This window comes from Dasypus novemcinctus, chromosome 3 (genome assembly GCF_030445035.2).
Source record: "Dasypus novemcinctus isolate mDasNov1 chromosome 3, mDasNov1.1.hap2, whole genome shotgun sequence".
NCBI lineage: Eukaryota > Metazoa > Chordata > Mammalia > Cingulata > Dasypodidae > Dasypus > Dasypus novemcinctus.
This window is the reverse complement of record NC_080675.1, coordinates 148,279,333-148,302,188: the sequence shown is the minus strand read 5'-3', so window position 1 is coordinate 148,302,188 and position 22,856 is coordinate 148,279,333. Positions and strand designations below refer to the sequence as shown.

At 44.3% G+C, this 22,856-nt stretch overlaps 1 protein-coding gene across 5 annotated transcripts in view; it reads right to left on the bottom strand.

Annotated features, from left to right (window-relative positions):
- Window positions 1-7,501: 7,501 nt before the first annotated feature.
- Window positions 7,502-22,856, bottom strand: part of NEO1 (neogenin 1) — a 259,394-nt gene continuing 244,039 nt past the window's right edge. For 4 of the 5 annotated variants that reach the window (XM_004476596.5, XM_004476595.5, XM_004476594.5 and 1 more), the window contains 6 exons: window positions 21,787-22,025; window positions 20,684-20,776; window positions 17,351-17,509; window positions 13,432-13,695; window positions 11,008-11,144; window positions 7,502-10,181 (listed from right to left, as the gene is read on the bottom strand). In XM_004476596.5, coding sequence (XP_004476653.2) covers window positions 10,098-10,181; window positions 11,008-11,144; window positions 13,432-13,695; window positions 17,351-17,509; window positions 20,684-20,776; window positions 21,787-22,025 — 976 coding nt within the window. In that variant the 3' untranslated portion in view covers window positions 7,502-10,097. The remainder of the gene's footprint in view (window positions 10,182-11,007; window positions 11,145-13,431; window positions 13,696-17,350; window positions 17,510-20,683; window positions 20,777-21,786; window positions 22,026-22,856) is intronic. The other variant, XM_004476598.5, reaches the window with a different exon arrangement.

Here is a 22,856-nt window from a genome sequence, read left to right as displayed (position 1 = left end):
AAAAGAGTCAATCCATCAAGAAAACTTAACAATTATAAATATATGCCTCTAAAAACAGAGCCCCAAAGTTCATGTATTAAACCTGACATAATTGAAGGGAGAAATAGACAATTCAACAATAATATTTGGAGATTTCAAAATCCCTCTTTGAATAAAGGATAGAACAACTAGACAGAAGATCAGCAAGGAAAGAGAAGTTTGACCATTATAAGCCAACTAGATCTAACAGATATCTAACAATAGTAGAATATGCATTTTTTTTCTCAAGTGCACATGAATATTCTCCAGGATAGATCATTTTTTTAGGTCACAAAACAAATACCAAGAAATTTAAAAGGATTGAAATCATACAAAGTATGTTCTCTGACGAAAATGGGATGAAATTAGAACTAAATAACAAGGAAAGTGGAAAAATTCACATATATGTGGAGATTAAACACCACATTCCTAAGTAACCAATGGATCAAAGAAGAAATCAAAAGTGATATTAGAAAATACTTTGAGAGGAATCAAAACAAAATAACAAAATTTATCAGATGCCACGAAAGCAGTGTTCAGAGGGAAATTAGTAGCAGTAAATTCCTATATTAAAAGAGAACAAAGATCTAAAATCAGTAACTTAAGCTTTCACTTAAAGACATGGAAAAGAAGAGCAAACTAAAGCCAAAGCAAGCAGAAGGAAAAGCAAAGATTAGAGCCAAAATAAATGAAATGGAGAATAGAAAACCATACAGAAAATCAGTTAAACTAGAAGTTATTTTTTTTAAAAAGATCAACATTTAGCTAGAATAATCAAGAAAAAAAGAGAAAAGACTCAAAATATTAATAGCAGGAATGAAAGAGGGGACATTACTACTGATGGTACAAAATAAAAAGGATTATAAGTGACTATGAATAATCGTATGTCAACAAATGAATAGCCTAGATGAAATGGATAAATTCCTAAAAACACCAAGATTCAAGAAGAAATAGAAAATCTGAATAGATCTGTAACAAATAAAGAGATTAAATTAGTAATCAAAAAGCATCCTACAAAGAAAAGCTAGGACCAGATGACCTTACTGGTGAATTCTAACAAACTTTTAAAAAAAGAATTAACACAAGTCTTTCACAAACTCTTCCAAAAAGTAGGAGGGAAAAATTCCCCACTCATTTTATGAGGCCACTATTACCCTAATACCAAAACCAGACAAAGACAGCACAGGAAAAGAAAATTACATATCAATAGCCCTTATAAATATCACATAAAAATCTTCAGCAAAATACCAGCAAGTCAAACTCAATGACAAATAAAAAGGATTATACACCATAAGCAAACAGGATTTATCCCAGGTATGCAAGATTGATTCAACATACAAAAATCAATGTTAATATACCATATTAATGTAACTATTTATATTTTTTCCTTATTTTTTTTCAATTCCGTCTTTTATTTCTTTAAATATTTTATACATGATTATTATATAACCTGTAACTGATTGTTTAGGTACCTCAAAATCTTTGGGGGTCTGAACTTGTTGCTTGTTTTGGCAAACATGTTCAAAGCCTGATTTCCTTGGTTCTGGGTAATTTTTACTGTAAATATTTGAGGATCTGCGGTGCCTGGGTTGAAGCGTTCTTCTCCAGGAGGACTTGCATTTTCTTTGGTTAAACACTAGGGCCACTACCAACTTGGGTCCACTTTAATGAAGTTTACAAGTCTGAAATTGCTGATTATATATACTGCAGCTCAAATTTGAACCCTGGCCTTAATGAAAGCAGGCCTGTGATTTAAAATTCTCAAGAGAAATGAGCAGTGTTGTTTATTTTTAAAATACAGCAGAGCCAATCAGGCTTCCTTTTGGTTCCCTTTGCTGCCAGATTGACTTCTCCAGATCTACCCTTTTTCAAGAGTTACCCTTTCAGGGTTCTGGCTTATGCAGTGGTGAGTTCGGGGACTTCACTTCTTATTGGCCAAGGCCTCTTCCTCTTCCCTCCCCCCACCTATGTTCTGAGAATCCGTATTATCCCCAGGAAAGCTCCAGATTCTCCATTAGTTCACCACTTGGGTTCAGTTTTCTGGACCTCTCTTAGGGATATCTCTTTGTTTTGAGCAAATCATTTAAAAATAGATCTGTTGTAATTTACCCAGCATCTGACTTTTTGCTACTTTTCAGAGTACCTATCTAGTCGAAGCAGTGCTGGAAGAACTGTTTCTTTTCTTGGGTGATTTCTCCTTCGTTTGTCTCAGTCACTTCTTTTGTGACTCCAGGACCCTCCAGGAAGTGTTGGAGGCTCCTTCCTTGCCTTCACCAGAACACTTAGTTCAGGTCTCTCAGCACTTTTCATGCTGTATGGTTACTTCTGTCAGTTACCTCTGCCTATGTCCTCTAGACTGTGAACTCATTAACAAAAGAGGTGGCCTCTTCACGTTTGTGTCCTCAGTAACTGGAACATAGTAGGCCCTCAGCAGTACCTGTGGAACCTAGCTTCTTGGCTAAGGAAGACCTTTTCCTGACTCCCAATTTTTCTTCCTGCGTACCACCTGCCTACACCCAGATCTCTTTGGCTTAGCTCCAGTCAGTTTCCCTTCTGTGGGTTGGTCTAGAAACTTCACCAGCTGTTCTTCCTGTCATCTCTTGGGCAAATCTGTCTGTGGGGGACTGATCGAGGCTTCTGCCTACATAGAACAGACCCTTCCCTCTTAGAAAGCCATGATGTGCTGCCCAGAATTCTCAGGAATAATTGGGTTTTGGCTTTAGGGAAGGAACCCACATTATTCTTAACCCAACAGGACTAAGTCCCAAGTGCGGTACCTGGCCAGGCAAACCCAGAACTGCCTTTGCAGCATTCTAGGAATCTTGGGGAGCAGAGTGCCAGCCCACTCTCTCCACTCATGGCCAACCAGCCCAGACCCGCGCATCTTTCATATCCTCTGCACCAGCAGGTTTGGGCCCCAGAACCTAATCCAGTGACAGGAGGCTAATAGTTGGGATCTGTTCTCTTCACGGTGCACTGATGGCTATGCGAAGTGGGCAGCTTCCCAGCTCTGCAGTGGCCTCCTCCTCCCACAAGAGAGATGACCTCATAGCACATCTACATTCAGCTCAGCCTTTCATTCTCTGAGGAAACTTCCTGAGTACATGCTCCCAGGAAGAAACAGGACTTTGTCAACTCGCCCAGCACAGTGCCATGGTGTATTAGTTACCTGATTTCAAGTCTCTCTTCCTTATCAGGAAAGTCCATTTAATGCACATTTAGTGAGCACCTTCAGTGTGCTAGGCACTGGGTGGAGAAACCAAAGATAAACAAGCATGATTGCTTCTCTTAAGTTGTTCACCATGTATAGGAACAGACACACAAATGAGCAAGAACTATCAGATGACTGCATGGCGAAGCTAGGTCTTTAAAAATGAAGAGAGGGAGGCAGTAGTGACTCAACTGATAGAACATACACCTACCATATGGAGGGTCCAGGGTTCCTGACCCATGTGGTGAGCTGGCCCATGTGCAGTGCAGCGTGCAAGGAGTGCCGTGCCACGCAGGGGTGTCCCTGAGCGTAGGGTTGCCCCACGCGCTAGGAGAGCTGCCCTGAACGAAAAAAGCGCAGCCTGCCCAGGAGTGGCGCTGCACACACAGAGAGCTGACACAGCAAGATGACACAACAAAAAAAGTGACACAGTTTCTTGGCGCCACATGACAAGAATGTAAGTGGACACAGAAGAACACACAGCGAATGGATACAGAGAGCAGACAACGGGGGGCGGGGAAGGGGAGAGAAATAAATAAAATAAATCTTTAAAAAAAATTAAGATGAGGGGAGTGGACTTGGCCCAGTGGTTAGGGCATCTGTCTACCACATGGGAGGTCCGCGGTTCAAACCCGGTGACTCCTTGATCCATGTGGAGCTGTCCCACGTGCAGTGCTGATGCGCATAAGGAGTGCCCTGCCACGTAGGGGTGTCCCCAGCGTAGGGGAGCCCCACACACAAGGAGTGTGCCCTGTAAGTAGAGCCGCCCAGTGTGAAAGAAAGTGCAGCCTGCCCAGGAATGGCACACACGGAGAGCTGACACAGCAAGATGACACAACAAAAAGAAACACAGATTCCTGATGCCGCTGATAAGGATAGAAGTGTTCACAGAAAGAACACACAGCGAATGGACACAGAGAGAGGACAACTTGGTGGGGGGGGGGGGGGGAGAGGGGAGAGAAATAAAGAAATAAAGATGAAGAAAAATTTGCCAGGCAGAGAAAGCCTGTAATGAGGATAGGGGATAGGGAGAAAATTTGAGGCACAGGGAATAGGAGAGGTAGCAAATAGTATGGCTCATTCAGTAAGTACAAATTGCTCTCTATGGCTAAGGCCAAATTTAGGTGGAAGGCCAATTAAGTGGGTGATAAACTGGAAGAGGCAGATAGGGCTACAGTGGACTCTATTCTGTAGGGCAGGTGATGGGGCAGCTATTGCACACTGTTAGCAGGGGAGAGATGTCAGATATGACTTAGAAAAGCACCTCCATAGTTGGATGGATGCTGGACTGCAGGTGAGGCTGAGGCAGGGGGATCGATTAGGAGTTTGCCTAAAAGCTGACACACAGGAGCTGATTTGGGGGCTTTGGGGAGGTAGAGCTGGCCGCATTTCCTGAGTGTTGTGGTACTGAGGGAAGAATTTAGAATGGCTCCCAGGCTTCTCCCTTGGGAAGCCAGGTCTACAGAAGGTAGAACCATTGAGGCAGGCAGACCCCCAGTCATACGTGCCTACAACAGGGTGATAAGGGCAATCGGGCTTTGCTCCAGGACACTGAGATGGAGGGCGTGGAAAGGAAAAGGACTGCAACCCAGATACAAGCTGAGGTCGAGCTGCCTCGTAACACCTGGAAAAGGCTGACTCAATCAAGTATTTCTTGACCTGTGAAAAGTCTGATGCCCCTTCCCTGACTCCTGGATTTCTGTGAATTCTTATATTGAGATTTTATAGTGATTTTTGGCTCTGAGCTCCTACTTTCAGTCAACTAATTCCATCCTCACAGTGCCAGGCTCACTGACTGTCTATCACCAGTTTGGCCCAGACGCTCCTTTCTTGGTTGGGGGAGGGATGCAGAATAAAACTGTTAACTTATGCGAAGCCTTATGCCTATGGAAGATTTTATAGAGGCTATGTAGTTAGAGGGCATTTATATCATAGAAGTGTAAGGAGCAAACTGCATTAACCACTTATCATATATTCTTAGTTTATGAAGTCCTTTGGGACATCTCAAGGTCAGCCGTTCCCCGCTGGAGATATTTTCCTACATTGCCCCTCATTCCATCACCATCTATCTTGTTGATTACATCACTGCCAGCATGCTCTCCTCTGCCTTCCCATTCTTCCCCCATCCCTATTATTTTAGGAAATTCCAAACTCTTCTTACTCTATAGTGCAGCAAGAGCTCCCTCTTTAGGCCTCTCTGAGCTCAGGGCTAGGCCCATCTTCTCATTTCCAAAACTCATCAAGTTCCTAGGCTGAGTAAAAGGGCATCTAGAGATGAATGTCATTCTGTCACCTTAGAGGGCAATTATTGTTTTAAATAGCATTGTTTCAATGTCACACATTTTTAAAAGATGGAAAATTTTCACTCCTTTGGTACCTGCTACCTGGGAGCCTTTGTGTGGTTAGGGGTAGCCCCTCTTGGCTCCTTGATTTTCCATCCCCATTAGATGGCCTATTTATTGCTCTTTTCTCTCAGTGCCAAAAATGTCAGACTCTGAGAGGAAAGACCTACATACTGGGAAGAGTGAATCACCTAAGACATGGGTTAAAGGTGGATTCCTGGGACTCAAACATTCAAAGCAGGTGCTGTTCTCTACTCGGGCATTTCACAATTGGGTAAAAAAAGTGGCCATCACAGGGTTGTTCAAGTTCCACAGTTGGGGGGGTTTGACTGATCTATTATTAATATTAACCATAGGAGAGGAAGTCAGGTGGCAATAAGAAGAGGAAATCATGATGGTGAGATCACACGAGAGGACGACAGATGGGGGCCTCCCACGACAAACATCTTGGTTAAAGGCGAGTCTGCAGCGGCAAGTCAAGTTCCGTGGTCCCTCCTGATACTGTCCAGCCCCTGCAGGGAGGAGGCTGGCATTGGAAGGCCAATGGACTTGGGGAAGACGGAGCTCTTCTTCATGTGGAGCCTTGCTCATGTTTTAGAGCCAATCTGGAGGACATCCTTGCCTTAGTTCCGAGCACCCAGTTGGCTGCTGTGGCACCAGCATTGTTCCTTATGGCTGTGCCAGGCAGGCAGGTCTTTGTTCTTTTACCTCAGGAAGCCAAAGGGCAGTGGCTGCTGAAGAGGGGTCCTGGCACCAATCACACTAGGGACCTATGAGCGATCCCTCGCCGGGAGTGGTGCGTGTGGGGGGCTTCCAACTGGCTGCTCGAGGCCGTGAGTCCTCATGCCTATGTGTCCACCCAACCAGGGGACAAGCCTCTATTGTTTGAAACTACCCTGGCATTAGGCACCCCGTGTGGAGAAATGACTATGTCCTCACAGAGCCCACAATCCAGTGGACAAAGACTCAGATAAATCCCTGGAAGATGTCCCAAGAGCTCCATCTAGGGACTTGACAAGGGGCTGGGCACTGGGGTGCTCTTTGCTGTTAGAGTGGGAGTAGCTGCCAGGGAAGAAGGCTTGGACTCAAAATGAAGTTGAGCCTTGCAGTGGAGCACGCTCCAGGTAAAGGAACAGCATGTGCAGAGACCAGAAGTGTTTCACAAGTAGTTTTACATGGCTAGGCAGGAGTGAGGTGACACATGAGCCTGGACTTGGGCCAAACTAGCTCAAATGGAGCACTGAGAGCTCAGACTTCACCCTGAGGCCAGAGGGGGGAACTGCTTAAGGGAATGATGCCTGGATTTGGGATGCAGAAAGTAGTATCTGGCAGCAGAGCACATGAACTGCCGGGCAGGGGGAGCAATTAGGAAGGACCCTGCTCTGTCTCCATCCCTCACTGTCCCCATAGGGCAGGGCCTGTGGCTGTTGTGTTCATAGCTGTTTGGTGGCCTGGAAGCTGGTGAACCATAAGAAATGGTTACAGAGTCAACGTGGCCAGAATGGTGCAGAAGGCCTGGGAAAGGCAGGCCTCCTGGTAGACGCCTGCGCAGGGGCCATGCCGCTGTGCGTGGAGGGGGTGGGCGTGCAAAGCCTGGGCCCGCAGTGGGTGCTGGGCCTGGCTGCTGGCCCTAAGAGCTGCGGTGCGCTGCAGGGACGTGGCCGTCACACCGTTCAGGGGCAGCTGCACTTTTTGCCAGGGCCGCTCGGCTCTGACCGGTGCTGGCTTTGAGTCCTCTTCTTGCAGGACAGCAGGGGTGGGGTAGGGACAGGACTCGTCGTGGCTGGCAGACCACCAGACCACTGCCTGCAGCCTCCTGGCTCCCCTGCCACACCTCCCCGAGGTCCTGGCTTTACAGTTCTGAGGGCTAGGAAACCCTAAGTCCTGTTTTCTTAAGGAAAAAGGAAAAGAACTCTTTGACAGACCAGCATTTGATTGAATTAAAAAAGTGTATTGGATTTCCAATACTAAATAAAAACATGAATTTGTTTTAAAAAGCCATAGAGTTTACAGCATCAACTACAGAAAAGCCCAAACAAGTGTGTACAGAAACCAGTCCCCAGCAGCCCTCCAGGCCCCCCTCCAGCAGGCAACAAGGCAACAGACACATTTGTTCCAAATCCTCCTGAAGGAAGCTGCTGAGCAGCAGCTCAACTAGGACAGTACAAGACACACAATGGATTAGTTTCAAAAGTCACAAGAAAATGTATTAACTTGTGAAAAGGTGCAATACAGAATAGCTTTCCTTTTTCTTAATTTTAAAAAAATCCCCCAACTTTGAACAGTGACTGTATTTAAAAATAGGCCCCTCCCCACCCCAATTCTGTGGCAGTATCCAGGTGCCAAGGCCCTGAGGTAACAAGTATCAGGGGTCATGGGCAGGAATGCCCTGAATACTGAGCGTGTTTCTTTGGGAAAAAGGAGAGAGAGTTTCTGGGGAATCTGGCTTCCTGGTGTCCAAAGGGCTCTGAGGGTTTTCAGGGTCAGTTCGAGTGCACTGGTTTTCCAGAACGCTGCTTAGTACCATCCTCTGAGGCCAGCTGGCAAGGCAGTAGGAGTCCCAGCACTGTACTTTTCACTGCCCACAAATAATAAATACAGACAGTTCATCATCTAAAAAAGCAAATGTGTGATTAAAACCCCCAAAAGGGAGATAACCCACGTACACAGCAGGCAGCCTGCCGTCGGCCTGCGGCACCTGGGAGGCGAGCAGTGGTCAGAGCCTGCTGGGAGGCTGGGGTGGGGTGCCCACTGGGTCTCAGCAGCTGGCCCCTTCTTGGCTACAGAACCAAAGCCCAATTTAGTTCACTGCTTTCCACACTGAGGCCCTCTCACTCTCTTGGGGATTTGTTGGGGAGAAGGGCAGAGGCCCAAAAGTCAGTCCTGTATTTTCTGTAATATATTCTTAATATTAGAAAGGAGCAAACCAACCTCTGCTCCTTCTCTTTTTGAGAAAGAAAACACAAGAACTGTGTGCAGAGGAGCCCTATGAGTAATTCCTTAGGGAAAGGTTTCTGTGCAAGGCCGAGCCCCTCCATGTACCTCACAGACCTCCAGGTGCCACATTCTGGTCAGGGCTTTAGGTGAGTTGTGGATGGAGGAACTGACCCAGCTGCCTCCTGCCTCCCTCTGCTGTTGCCTGCTACTTGAAGGACAATGTTCAGGACGGGGTGGGGAAGTCCCATGGGGACTGCAGGCCCTGCCTGGCCTCATTCTCCCTATATGCTTTTTCTAAAGGGGCTTTAAAATGTACAAGTGAGGCTGACTGAGAGAAGGCAGGCGGCCTGGTGAAGGACAGGAGATAGAAGCAAGGCTTCATATGTGGAAATAAAGTTCCTTCCTTAACCTCAACCTTCTCCAAAGGGGACCAAAGACAGTGGTAGAAAAGGACCATCTTTTGCTCTCTGATTTCCCAGGAAATCTGAACAAGGTCAGGATCTTGCCCCTATTCTGCATCACTCCTGCGATCAGAAATACAGCGCCGAGGTCCTCAGCGAGGCTGTTCTTAGCAGGACATCAGCCATCAGGACCGCTAACCCCTTGAACCTGCCTATTGCACAGAAGAATTTTTTAATCAGTTCCAAATAAAACTCAAGTTGCAATGTAATGACCAGAGATGGACATGCCAGGAAAGGACAATAAAGAAGATGCTTCCATTCTCTGCAGGCTTCTGGAAGAAAGCACAATGACCGAAACATTCACAGACCCTCAGCAGCCCGTCCATTTCCTATTCCCAACCCCCCGCCCCACCCCCACCCCAATACTGAAACTGCACAGAAAGCAACGAACAAGTCTTTTCAATGTTACATTTCATTCAAATAGATCTGTAATCTCACAGTGATGAGAGAAGAAAGTCAGGCCTTTACTAATAAAAAAATAATAAAAAAGCGTACAAACAGCAACGCAACATTTCCTCCCCCTCAGAGTGATGGATTAACAGCTGGCAGAGGATGCAATGACTCAGAATTAAAAATCAAACCAAAAATAAAAAAAACAAGCCAAACTCGGGAACACCCCACACTGTCAATGACTTTCCTTACATAATGAAACAAGTAATCAAATGTCAACCACTTGTGGAGAACACCGTGGGCTTCCTTGGTTTTTGATAATGTTTCTTTAAAAAGGTAAAATAAAATAGGAACAAATAAAGTTGTACATAAATGCCAAAGTCTAGACTCCTTCAAGGCGATGCAGCTGGAGCACGAAGACAGCCTGTCCACAAAGTGAAATGGAGGTTGTTCTTCTTGCGTCTTCCCTGGACACAAAATTTTGGCCCATGGTGCCCAGTCCTGCAGGGTAGCGGCAGGCGAAGGGAAGCTGCCTCTGCACAGGGTTCTTCCAGGCTGACCGAGGGAAGGCAGGCGGCCGTGCCTGGAGCCAGTCCCACCCAGAAGTCCTGACTCGTCTGCTTGCTCACTCTGTGTTCTCAAGTGCTGTTCTCTCGTACTCTGTACAATTCCTTGTTTTCCAAGGCTAAGTCCCAAGACTTCAGACTCAGGTTTGGAGTCATGTCCTGGTAAAGGTCATCATGCTGTCGTGATGGCATTTAGATCTTTCATTAGTCCTTCCAGGTGGGCCATCTCTTTGGTCAGCTCATCTGGTTCATAGCTCTATGGAAAAGAGAACACTGTTACTGGGCATGCCACGGAGGAGCCATCCAGGAAATGGAGGCAGAGAGAGGTCACGGGGACAGCTGGTCAGTGGTAACACTGCCCTGCAGGACTGGCTTACTGAAATCAGGATGACCCAGAAGCGTCAAAGAGGAATAGCTAGGTGTGTGCCCAAAGTCACTATGATCCCAGGTCAGCATTCCTTTACATTGTAAAATGTCTTTGCCTCAACACATTTCTTAGGATCACAATGACCTGCGACCTCACAGGCCAGAGGCCCCATGGCTCACTCTGTCTAGATTTCTGGACCCCAGCTTTCCCAGCAGAGTACTGTGCCCCTGGAAATATGGAGGGAGAACATATTTACCAGAATTTGAAAGTGAAATGAGACCCTGATTTTCTTGGTTTGAGAGCAACTGCTCAAGCACCAATCCCCCACCTACCCACCTTGCCCCAAGCAACACGCTCAGACAATGTCATGGAGGACTGAGGGGCAAAGGAACCAGTGGGTGGCTCGTATCAAGAAAAGACCAGACAGAAAGGACAGAACTGAAAGGAAAGGAGGTGGTACAGGAGGAGAAAAGACCACTAGCTCGGCTGGTGTGATGCAGTAATTCAAAGTAGACCAGAGTGGGTATGAGAGAGATCGCAGATCAGAATGTCAGCAGAGTTCCTGGCTCAGAGGTGATGCTCATTCCACGTCTGCAGAATGAGTGAGTGAATCTACTTCATACTTCTAAGTGGCGAGGTCCAGGCCTGCACAGAGGATCAGGCCTTGGGACCCGTTCCTCCCGGCTACCTGGGGCTGGCAGCCCTCTGAACTTACACTCTCAGAGTCTTCCAGCATCCTCGTGGTCTCCTGCACTTCAGGGGCACTGGGAACCACCACCGGCATAGGAGGCCGGCTCCTTCCTAAAGTTCCGATGGAGGCTGTCTTCACTGCGTGAAGGTGATGGTTCAGAGCTGAGGAGGAAAGGGCACCATGAGGTGTGTGGCTGAGCCCGCTCCCAGACCTCACAAAGGCACCCAAGGTCCAAATGCTGCTCCAGCGGGAGGAACACACACAGACCCGGGGCAGGGATCCTGCTCTGAAAAGGCACTGAATGAGACTGGAGAAGGAAGACTGGTGGGGGGGATTCAAGAAGCCAGAGAAAATATTCCATTTGGTATTAGAAAATGAATATCCTAGTTCAGTGGTTCTCAAAGTGTGGTGGTTCATGGGCCCCTTTCAGAATACGAGGAGGTCAAAATTCTTCTCATAATACTACTAAGCTATTTATCTGCCTTTTCCACTGTGTTGGCATTTGCACTAAAGATACAAAAAGAATGGTAAGTAAAACTGCTGGAGCCTTAGCACTAATCAAGGCAGAGACACCAAACTGTGCCATGCAATCATTTGCTCACATGCAAGTGCAATTTTTTAAAAAAGTCTTAATGAGGTAGTAAAAATTATTGCATGAAATCTTGACTCTTGACTACACATCTTTTAAACAGTCTCCGTGGTAATACAGGTACTTCTGCTGCATACCAAAGTCAGTGACTCTCTTCAGGAAAGGCATTGGTGATAGCGCGGGAGTTGAACTGCTGCTCTTCACATGGAAGACCAGTTACTTCAAAAAAAGACTGCCATACAAATCGGCTATTCTGACGCGAACATTTGGCAGACATTTCCTGGAAAAATAAATGAAGCGAGCCTGTCGCTTCAAGGAAAACAATGGACAGTATTCATTGCCAATGATAACATTTTAAGTTTTCAAGCAAAAACTTAGAATTTTGAAAAACTTGTCATGGCGCCTACATGTCGCTGCAGAGATATCCTGTGGATGGGATTAGTATCGGCTGCCTTTAAAGAAAGTTACCCTCATAATGTAGGTGGGTCTCATCTAATCTGTTGGAAACCTTAAATGCAAAGAACTGGGGGGTAGGGGATGACAGTGAGGGAGCAGAAATTGTGCTTCAAGACTACACCCTCTACTCCTTCCTGAGTTTCCAGCCTAAGGAATGTGCACCCAAGATTTTATCACTTATCAGCTCCCACCATCACGTGAGGCAAATTCTCATAATAAATCTCTTTATACATATATATAATGTATATATTCATAAACATGTATCGTGTTGGTCACCCTGAGTGATACAGGTATGAGCTTGACAATGTCCCGAAACGTAAAGATTTTGGTGATATATGAATGAATGTATTCTTAGATATTGTATAATAAAGGGTATCAATATTTGGAGAATCTGTATAACTTAGTGAACCAGTATTTTCCAAATAACCAATTCATGGTTTCAGAGTCCACATCAACTAATCTTTAAGAACTATCACTTGAGATTTGCTGTAGTATTTAAAAAACAAAGAAAAAACTACAAATACCTGAAAAGGCTATAAAATAATTTTCCCTTTTCCAATCACATATCTGTAAGGTCAGATTTCTGCTCATACTTCAACCAAAATAACATATTACAGCAAAATGAATGTAGAAGGAGATATGAGAATCCAGCTGTCCAGACATTAAAATGATTTGTAAAAATGTAAAACTATGCCACTCTTCTTGCTACACAAGTTATTTTGCATAAAACATGTTATTTATGTTGACATAATAACAGGCTTACTGTTTTTTAAAAGATGAAATATTTGAAAAATTTCATAGTTTGATTTCTAATACAATAAATATTGATAGATATTTAAATGTGAAGGGAAGCTCTTCTGTGTCTTCAATAGGTTTTAAGAATATAAAGGGGTCCCAAGAACCACTGACTTAGTCTGAAACAAACTATCGTAATAATCTGTGGAAGGGTAGGGGAGAAGAGCATGCCTTTGATGCCAGTGGACCTTCACTGAGCTGGGTGGGCTCAGCAAGTCACTCTTCCTCCTCAGGGTTCAATTCCCTCTCCTAGGTTCCTTCTTGTTTCACCACTCTTTGAGTCTAGGTCTTGGCCTCCTGGCCCCTGCTAGCTTATGGAGTGAGGCAATGCCAGGAGGCTGGGGCAAACTAGATCTGCTGCCCTTAACCATGCTCCTGGATATCATTAAGGTTTCCACATGGAAAACACAACTCAAAAGGTCAGCCCTTGCTCCCCACCAAATTATTCCTGGTTTATATGCATTCCTAAAGGAGAGGGGTGATGACATATTGCTACTCTAAGTTGCTGGGATAAGTTCAGAGGATATTTGCTTTGTTCATCAAAGAAGAGGTGACCTGTGCCCCATGCCTGAGCCAAAGTATCCCTCCAGCAGGGCTCTAGCCCTCACCTTGCTGAGATAGTAACGGCGTGCTTGGTAAGGCGGGATCATAGGCAGGAGGTCCTGGGGGTGGGACTGCTGGCACAGCAAAGCTCTTCAGTGGGTGGGAAGGACGGACGTGGGCCGTGGGAAGACTCTGGCTTGAATCTTCCTCTTGGGAGCTGGCCAAGTAAGAGGAACTGGTAGCACCTTCAGGGTCCTGATGATCAGCACAGCAAGTCTGAGACGAGGAGGCCGGCATGGTGTCAGTGCTGGGGGTATTTCGAACAGATTCTAGAGCAGGAAAGTCTAAGCATTAGCATTTCTTTTACCATAAAACATAAATAAATTCAGGCAACTTCTGTAATGGGACCCCCTAAACCAGCTGAATAAGCACTTGGAATTAGTGCTGGTCCAAGAGAGCATGGGTGAGCACTACTGCCAAGGCTAAGGATGGACTTAGAGTCTCGATCTTGTCATAAACTAGTTGTTCCAATTTATTCACCTACATAGGTAACAGATTGCAATTTTACAAGTTTAAAGTATTTATTCTAATAAGAGCACACATATAAAGGTTCCTGAGGCCACTGTTTACGATATAAATAAAATTAAAGTGCCAGCTCTGCTGGCAAGGCCTGTACTTATTGCAGGGGAAGATCAAGGCCCCTGGTCCTCCGGGGAGTCACAGCCACACCAGAGTAACAGGTCAGGTGAGACCTGGACAAATGAACAGCCTAGAGGTCTGCTAACAGCTTTAAGATCATGTCATACGAAGAGCATTTTGGTCCAGAAAAAGGTATAAGGGCAGATAAGCCTGGAAAAGGGGAAGACCCAGGAAGAATATGACAACAATCTTAAAATATGTGAAGAGGGAGCAGTGTTGTTCTGGAAGGGGGCTTGATGGGGTGGAAAAAGCACTGGCTTGAGAGTCAGACAGACCTGGACTCTAGTTTCTAAATACCTGAGTCTCAGTTTCTTCAGCTATCAAACAGGGAGAGTAATACGTAATTCACTGAGTACTAAATGAGATGTAGAAAAGTACTGAATCCAGTGCCTGAATAATTAAGGCTCTTTTCTTTTTAAATTCCTGAATGCTTACTCTAAGCAAGGCACTATGCTAAGAGCTTGCCATGCAATATCTCATTTAATCCACATAACTCAGAAGGCACTAGGAGGTTAGGAAAACTGCCAAGGCCAGGGGACTAGTAGGCAGGGCTCTAAAACGCTGCACCCCGACTTGCCATGCCGCCCTTCCACATCCACATCCACATCCACTGCCCACCCATCCTCCCACCCTGCAGGGGCAGAAGCAGCACCAAGGCCCAGTGAGACGGTATAAGCAGACCTTCCCAACAGCCTGAGGAGAGGCAGAGAAGACACCTGCTTGGGGCGCTGGACTGCACTAGGTGCCCTGAAGGTTTCATTGGACCCCAAGAGTCCCCATCCTTAACAAGGATTCATGAGCAATCTGCAGAAATCCAACATATTTCTCTTTGTTTCTGAGGTAAGTTTTACACCAGGACTTTATCAAAGAACCCTCGGGCTCTGAAGAGATGGGTCATGTAAGTCATGGAGGCCACCTCCTCAGCTTCCAGGTCTTGGGTTCCAAGCGCCCAAGCTCTAGCTCTGTGGCAACTCACCTCCCACCGGCTGGAGGGGTGCTCGGAGGATCCCACTTATGCTTGCTCTAGCCAGTGACCTTGACAGTGGGGAGCTGCTGGGCCCAATCTGTGTAGCCCTGGGCCAGGCGGAAGCCAGTCAGGAAGGGAAGCGGGAGTAGGAGAGAGAAAAGTGGGCTCAGGTCCTACCAGGGAAGCTTTGTACTGGCAGATACGTTAATCCTGTTCTATACACAGAGACCTACATTGCCTGCCTCAACTGCCACCAACTTGATGTATTAAACTCCTGAGGGCCAAAGAGATGCTGGGAAAGGTGAAAAAGGGAAATGGTGTTGCCTGCAGGTTGCCACTGAGCAGGCTGCCTTGCTGTACAACTCCAGAGGGCACCTGTCACGTAGTTTTCTCCACGTAGGGTGCTCCCTACAGTTGTGTAACACCTCTGACCTACTAGGAAGACTACACTGCAGCTAAAACTCCTACTTTGGTGAGGGGCCTTCTTTTGGACCTACTTAACTCCCAAATTACTTATGACACACAAAGTTCATACTAGCTCTGGCAAGAGGAAAGTGCTCCTTCTGTGGCAGGTGGTGTCGACACAGTAAATGCTCTAGATTGCCAGATTCTAGTAGTGCCCAATCCATACAGACAGGGCTTGTGGCAACACTCTGAGCTCCAGAGAAACAGGGACTCAGGAAAACACAATAGAAAGATCATTTCTAACTACTTGCTCTAAATTTCAAATCAATCTTCAGTGAATCTATCTTTGGATTTACTTTCTTTTGGATTTACTTTCTTTTATGCCCTCTGGTCTTAATATTAAAGCAAGTAACCTTTTAGTAATGTAAATCAATTGCATTTAGTAATACAAATCATTAAATTTTTCCTTCTCTACCTTTTGCCCAGGCCCATAAGGAAGGGATTGTTTGCTACCTCTATGCCTCTTCAGTGTGGGTTGGGTGGGAGCTGCCTTGCTTCTCTCGAATACCAAGCCGCGCCCTTCCTAGTCCAGGGGGAAGGAGAAGAGGCTAATGTGACTGGGAAAAGGCCGTCATTCACTGCGGCCAGGCTACATCCTGGTGGGTGGGATTCCTTGGTCTTAAAAATGAGAAACAGGGTGAAGGCACAAAACCTGCTTTCTAAGAGCAGGCTAGGAGAGCTGCTCTTTGGTTCTCTGTTTTTGTTGAGGCTAAGTTTGAGAGGCAGATTTTGGTTTTCCATGCAGCTGCCTGCAATAACTTTGCTGTAGACTGTCTTTCCCTAAAAGCAGGTCTCCACCTGGTCTTGGAGGAGTTATTAGGATGGCCAATTTTAGACATGGGTTCAGCAGCATTCTCCAAACCAAGTTAAGACGTTGGGATATAGGATACTCTGGGAATTGCCAGGCATCTCTTAGTAAAGCTTTGATCTTCATCTGCTGTTTGGGGTGTGATTATAATTTATCAAAACTTAAAGGAAAGGAGGATAATATTGGCAACCCAAACTTCTAGCACAAAGCTTGTAGACTCTTTTAAAATGGAATTCACTTGAAATTCCCAGCACCACCAAAACTTAGTTCTACCAGTAGTATTTCAACAAGTATTAATAGGCAGGTTTCAAATAATGGAAAGATAGTATGTTGTATAATATATATGAGAAGGTGCTAGAGTTACACTTTAAAAATAAGAGAATGAAAATAAATTTTCAAATAATAAGGAACAGTAATTTCTGTTCCATTCACTGTCCCCTCCCTTTCACTATTTCCTCCTTAAAACTGTTGTTTCTTCAGATTTCTAAGTTGGAATAAGTTTGTCTGGCTTTTGTGCCTTTAAGTACAACTGCAGATTGTTATATATAAAATTAGCATACTTTTAGTGATTATCTATGCCTGTGCATCCCTTCCTAATTTTAATACAAGCCACCAGGCAACCTGAGGCTTACAATATGCACAAACTAGATGGCTCCCAACCACCTGCTATTCCCTTGGTAAGTCCTCCTGACCTACCTGACATCACCCAGAATGAGTTTTACTCTCATATTGGAAGATTAAACAAAATAAACACACCAAAAAAAAAAAAGAACTAATTAAGATGCAAATTGATGGTACAAAAGATGGTAATGTAAGTAGAGTTACTGCTGTTTTTACTGAAATGACACCTTACACTGAGCATTTAAAACAGAGAGAAAAACAGGGTAACTTTTACAGAAACAAATTTGAGTCAATAAAAGAAATGCTGTGATTACAACATAGAGACAAATTCCACATGCCTCTTCTAAAGAGAGCAAGCCCTCCCCATTTCAGCTTGCCGGCTCTTAGAATGCTTTCCATCTGGGGCTCAATCCTCATCTCTCACCTGTGGAATTGGCCCTGTCTGAAAGGGACATGGATGTGCCCATGGGCCAGGGGCTGCCCGGGTGGTAGAGATGACTGCGAGCTGGAGAAGCGAGGCTGCTGGAGTGGAAATGATGGTGAGGGTTATCGAGGGAATGGATGGGATGGGCACTAACCACAGCTGTGAATGAACACAAGACAGAGAAATGCTTAACATGCTTGCACAGACACAGACAATCAGTTTAACAGCAAAGTCACCCCATTCCCACCTCCCATGCAATCCAACCACTCCTTTGGCTTTCTGATGGCATCTGGCTGCATTTAGACAGTTACAATGGATTTTCTATTTTAAAAAATCAACACATTCATATACATATATATGTATGTATAGGCATACATACATAAAGAAGTATAGTCTGAGAAATATATATCAAAATGTTAACAGTGATTATCTTGTAGAAAGAAAGGTCAGAATTTTCTCTGGCTTATCTGTATTCTCCAATACCTCTATAATAAATATGGATTGTATCATTTATTTAAAATATCCCCCAATATAAGTCCATAAGTAAAGAAATGATGATTTAAGTTTCTATTGTTTTTCTCCTGCTAAAATGCTATTAATAAAAGGATTGAATTCTCTTTTGAGTATATTCCTAATTCATTCTGCCTTTTCTTAGTTAAAATGAAGCATGCAGCTGGTATTCAGGCTGAATGACTGTTTAAGCAGTTTTCTTAACTTAAAAGGAATGCAAATAAAACTGATCTCTGAAGATCCAATCTAATAATAAAAGGACAAACCACAGCCTATGGCACCATCTCTTACTGCTTCTTGTCTGAGGGGCTCAGCCATACCTGCTAGGATTTAAAAATATAAATGGATCTTTCCTAAATTCTTCTTTCCTTCTCAGATTGCCTAAGGATTCAATTTGCTCACAGCATTTAGATAAAAAATCCAAATTTCCACACAGAGAGTCCACATACAACTTTACAATGAAGACAAAGACCCTCTTTCACAAGGCTTCATTATCTATCCCAAAGAGGGAAACAAAGAAACAATATAGAAAGCTCAGAGTGTGGAAAGAAATTTTTTCTCAGATACATGGGGTTGTCATCCAGTTGCCTCTAGAACTTGGTGGGGCCACTCAACACTGCTTTGGTGAAGAGGAATCTCACCCAGTGAAATGACTGCCTTTATTTCTCCAGCTACCTCCTGACCTGGCCAACTGTGAGCAAGTGGCACAATCACTTGGCACCCCTGAAGCATCTCCGGCCTCTCCCTTTCTCAAGGTCTAAAGAACAAAGCAGGGGCTTTTCCCCACAATTTGCTCTCCATGATCAGAAGGATCATGTGATTCTCTGGAGTAAGACACAGAAGGTGGGAATGCTGGCTGAGGAGGGTTCCAAGCAACTTTGGGGTCAACTTCTCATCCAGAGGAAGAGGGACGGTTTTTAGAAATGGAGTGTTAAAGTCAGTGTCTTCCAGAATTAAGGTGGGGGGAAAAGTTTCCTGATTTTCACATAAATTTGAAAGAGTACTAGGTATCTGACTCATAAAAGAAAAACAAATTGACATTTTTTTAGCCTCTTCTAGTCTTTCCAAAATTAAGTAAATTAAAAAAATACGTGAAAGTACCTACCTAGAACCTAGGAGGCCATCAGCAGCTGCTAGCTCAATTTCAGTCTGATGTTTCCTATACATGAACACTTCTATACAAGGCCTTGGGCTGAATCTCATCCCAACACTAGCAAGCATCCCCTAGCTTTGCATAGCCTGCAGTCACCAGGGCAGGTGACTGCACCTGCCTCCCAGGACGCAGGCTCAGGGAATACCAGCCTGTGGAAGAGGACCAGCCACGTGGGGGAAAAGGATGTCTGAAAACGTGAAGGTCTCAAGTGGAGGATCTAGGTTTCAGATTCTTGAATTAAAAGATTCTACACCCAATCTATTCTGAGGTGCAAACTACATGATGTTAAATGGTAATATTGTATATTTTTACCTATACCTTCACCATTACCCTCCCCCCCACAAAGAAAGTATCAACTAGCACAGACTATATTTTTCCTCAACATATTTAAAAGTAACAAATCTAGAAACAGGGATAGTCAAATTTTGTAAGATTTAAATAAACAAGTTCAGGAAGGAACTGAAATCTTACCCAAAACAGTTAAGCCACCATCTTATAAATCGAAAGCAAAGGTAAAGTTACTTTTTTTAGGCAATTAATTGCTTTTCAACTGGTCCAGGGAAACCTCTTATGTTTCTCTTGGCACATGTCCAAGTACAGGCCCTTCTTTCTGTTGTAGATCCCAAACATAAACTACTTCGTGCAGAAATGACCTATTAATGAATAGGCCCTTACTCTTTCCAACCTGATTTTTAGTATCTAGTGTCATAAATGTTTTTGCATTGAGAATGTATGTGTGTGAGCACCTACAAACATCTTCACGCCTGAGGGAGAATGGTGTACCTATTTGTGTATGGGATATCCATGATTATTTAAATCTGTCATGGGTTGATAGAGAGATGGCTGAGAGATATGAACTAGGACATCTTTTAAGAAATCAATAGAAAATTCAGAAATTCAGGCTAAATTGAAGTGATCTGTGGATGCTTTGAGGATCTGAATCTGGGTATCTGACAGTTTAAGGCTTACTGGACCAATGTGCAGCTTTGAGTTTATACCTGACTATCAGGAATATCTTTTTAAACTTACACTGGTAGGCAGGTGGCTTCTTACCAACTCTAAAATTGTACGGGGGGGTCCTGTTGTGCCAGGTAGTCAAAAGGCTTCTCTACCTTGGTAACAGTGACAAGGGAGAGGATATAATAATTTGAAAACAAAGAATTGGTCTCCCCCATTGCTTTTTGGTCTTTAATAATGTTACTTATTTGCAATTTTAAATATTATTAAAGGAGGATGGGCAGCTTTTATGCTCATTAATATAAGGGATGAACCAAATAAGGTTGAAAAATACTGCTTTAAAAATTTCCTAGGTGCCCGCCTCTGCTGACTATGTGTTAGGAAGCCTAAGGAATACTTGTGACCTTGTTCTCCTCAGTCCTAGCCTAGTCCTAGCCTCTCTGTTCTCTCCCACAGTGATGCTACACATTTTCAGGGGAACTGATACTTTCCTATTCCTAGAGAGGAAAATAATTTTTTATTAGCCCTAAAATTAAAAGTGCTAGTCTTAAGAAAAATACTTATTACAAAAAAAGACAAATGTTTAAAAGTCCTGCCCTCAAGCTGTTAAAACCTTGTGTTAGGATCAAGTGAAGTAAAAAAAAGATCAAAGTTGTTTCCAAAACTACTGGATAGATTAGCAGTGATAGGGGAAAGAGATGCACTGAACTTACGCTGAGGTGGCTGAGAGTCAAAGGGCATCATCATTTTTGGTCTCATTCCCCGTCTTCCAGCCAGTGTAGACATGCTGTCCTCCGATTCATGGCCTAGACATCAAATATGGAGGTTAGTTAGAAGCATGTGACCTAAACTAGTGAGCAGCCTCAGTAGTGAAACATTTCTAGCGGGGATTCAGGGCTCAGAAACCTCCTGATACTGGGAAGAAGACATTTCTGCAGGAAGTGATATAAAGAGCAAAATGAGGGACGAGGACTTGGCCCAATGGATAGGGCATCTGCTTACCAAATGGGAGGTCCATGGTTCAAGCCCCGGGCCTCCTTGACCCATGTGGAGCTGGCCCATGTGCAGTGCTGATGCGCGCAGGGAGTGCCCTGCCATGCAGTGGTGCCCCCCACATAGGGGAGCCCCACGCGCAAGGAGTGCGCTTTGTAAGGAGAGCCACCCAGCACGAACGAAAGTGCAGCCTGCCCAGGAACGGCGCTGCACACATGGAGAACTGACGCAGCAAGATGACACAACAAAAAGAAACACAGATTCCCGTGCTGCTGACAACAGAAGCAGACAAAGAAGAACACACAGCAAATGGACATAGAGAACAGACAACTGGGGGGGGGGGGTGGAGAAGGGGAGAGTACTAATTAAATTAAATCTTAAAAAAAAAAAAAAAAAGAGGAAAATGATTATGACAGCATTACGGGAGTCCCTGCTGAGAGTCAATGCAGACAATGCCATACTGCCTGCCCCACTCCAGGGTGTGTGTCTGTAAGAACACCCAGACCAAGGATGTTTTAATGTCACAATGGTAGGTGGATTCCAACTGAAGGGATGGAATGAAAAGCACAGATATGGCCTAAGTTGCCTCAAATGCTCAAGTATCACGGTGGTGAAGCTTGAGGAGAGAGCTAAAAGATCTAGAAGGCTACCTCTTACATGTAACAAGCTAGATAATCTTCACCAAATGCTGACCACACGCATGTTTCTTTAAACCTAATTTTATATAGGAATCACCATATTAAGGCAACTTTAAAAAAGGGAAAATATTTAAATGAAAATAGTCTCCCAACATTTGGGGGAAAACCTGCATTTAAAATGGCACCTCTGTATGAATTTCGCCTTTGATGGATATTGCCGTCCATAGAATTGTCAACTGGTGTGATATCTTGAGAGTTGCGAGGGATTGGAGTATCGGTCATGATGGGGTTTGGGTCTGGAGACTTATCGATGGGTTTCAGCTCTAGTCTCTCATGATGGATCCAGAGGTCTGGGGGTTTGACATCTTTGGAGTTCCCTTTGTACTTGTGGGAGCCATTCACGGATTTGCAAGCAGCTCGTTTCCTAGGCACAAAATTAAGAGGACAGTTTGTCTTCTTTAAGTAACTCTTCTGAACATATCTATCAAAAGACTTAAATGATTAGAACTGCTATTCTGAAAGATGTTTCAGGCAAAGGCACAAAGTGCAAACAAACCAACCAACAAAAAAACCTAAAACAATAGATGCAAGATGTTTTCTTCTGGGAATGGCAAATGTATCTCAACTTATGCAGACAGAGTAAGAGACACATACTAGGTTATATTTAAATATTGCCTTGTGACTTTTTTTTTGAGTATCAAGAAGACTAAGATAGCATTTTTTTTATCAAATAATCTCTAAAGCAAAAGGTTCCTCCACAAGTTTCCAATCAATATAGCAATGACAACATTAACTAGAAATATAAAAATGGAACAGAGGTAGTCTATGCCTCCAAAGGAAGGAGTGAACAACATTTTAGGTAACTCAGACTAGGACTACCAACTCTGTAGCATCATGAAGGGGAAGGCAGCACATACTTCTCTGAACCTTAGTTTCTCCATTCAGCCACTCTCTCACCCACTCACCCATTCAATAAGTATTTACTGGTATGTAACACCTTGGCTAGATGCTGTGACCTCGTAACACTTTTGATCATGTGAGGATGACAGATACTGAACTATTGTTTTAAAATGCTCTGAGCTTCCTGAAGTACCAAGTGTTAGAGTAACCTCTTTTAGTTGGACTTAAGGTGGACAGGGTAAAACCTGGAGAAGAAGTGACATTTAGGCTAAGACTCAAAGAGGCAGGAAGTGCATTCCAGGTGGCAAAACCAGTTTATGACAAGGCTCTGAAGCAGAGAGCAAGAGGCTGGAAG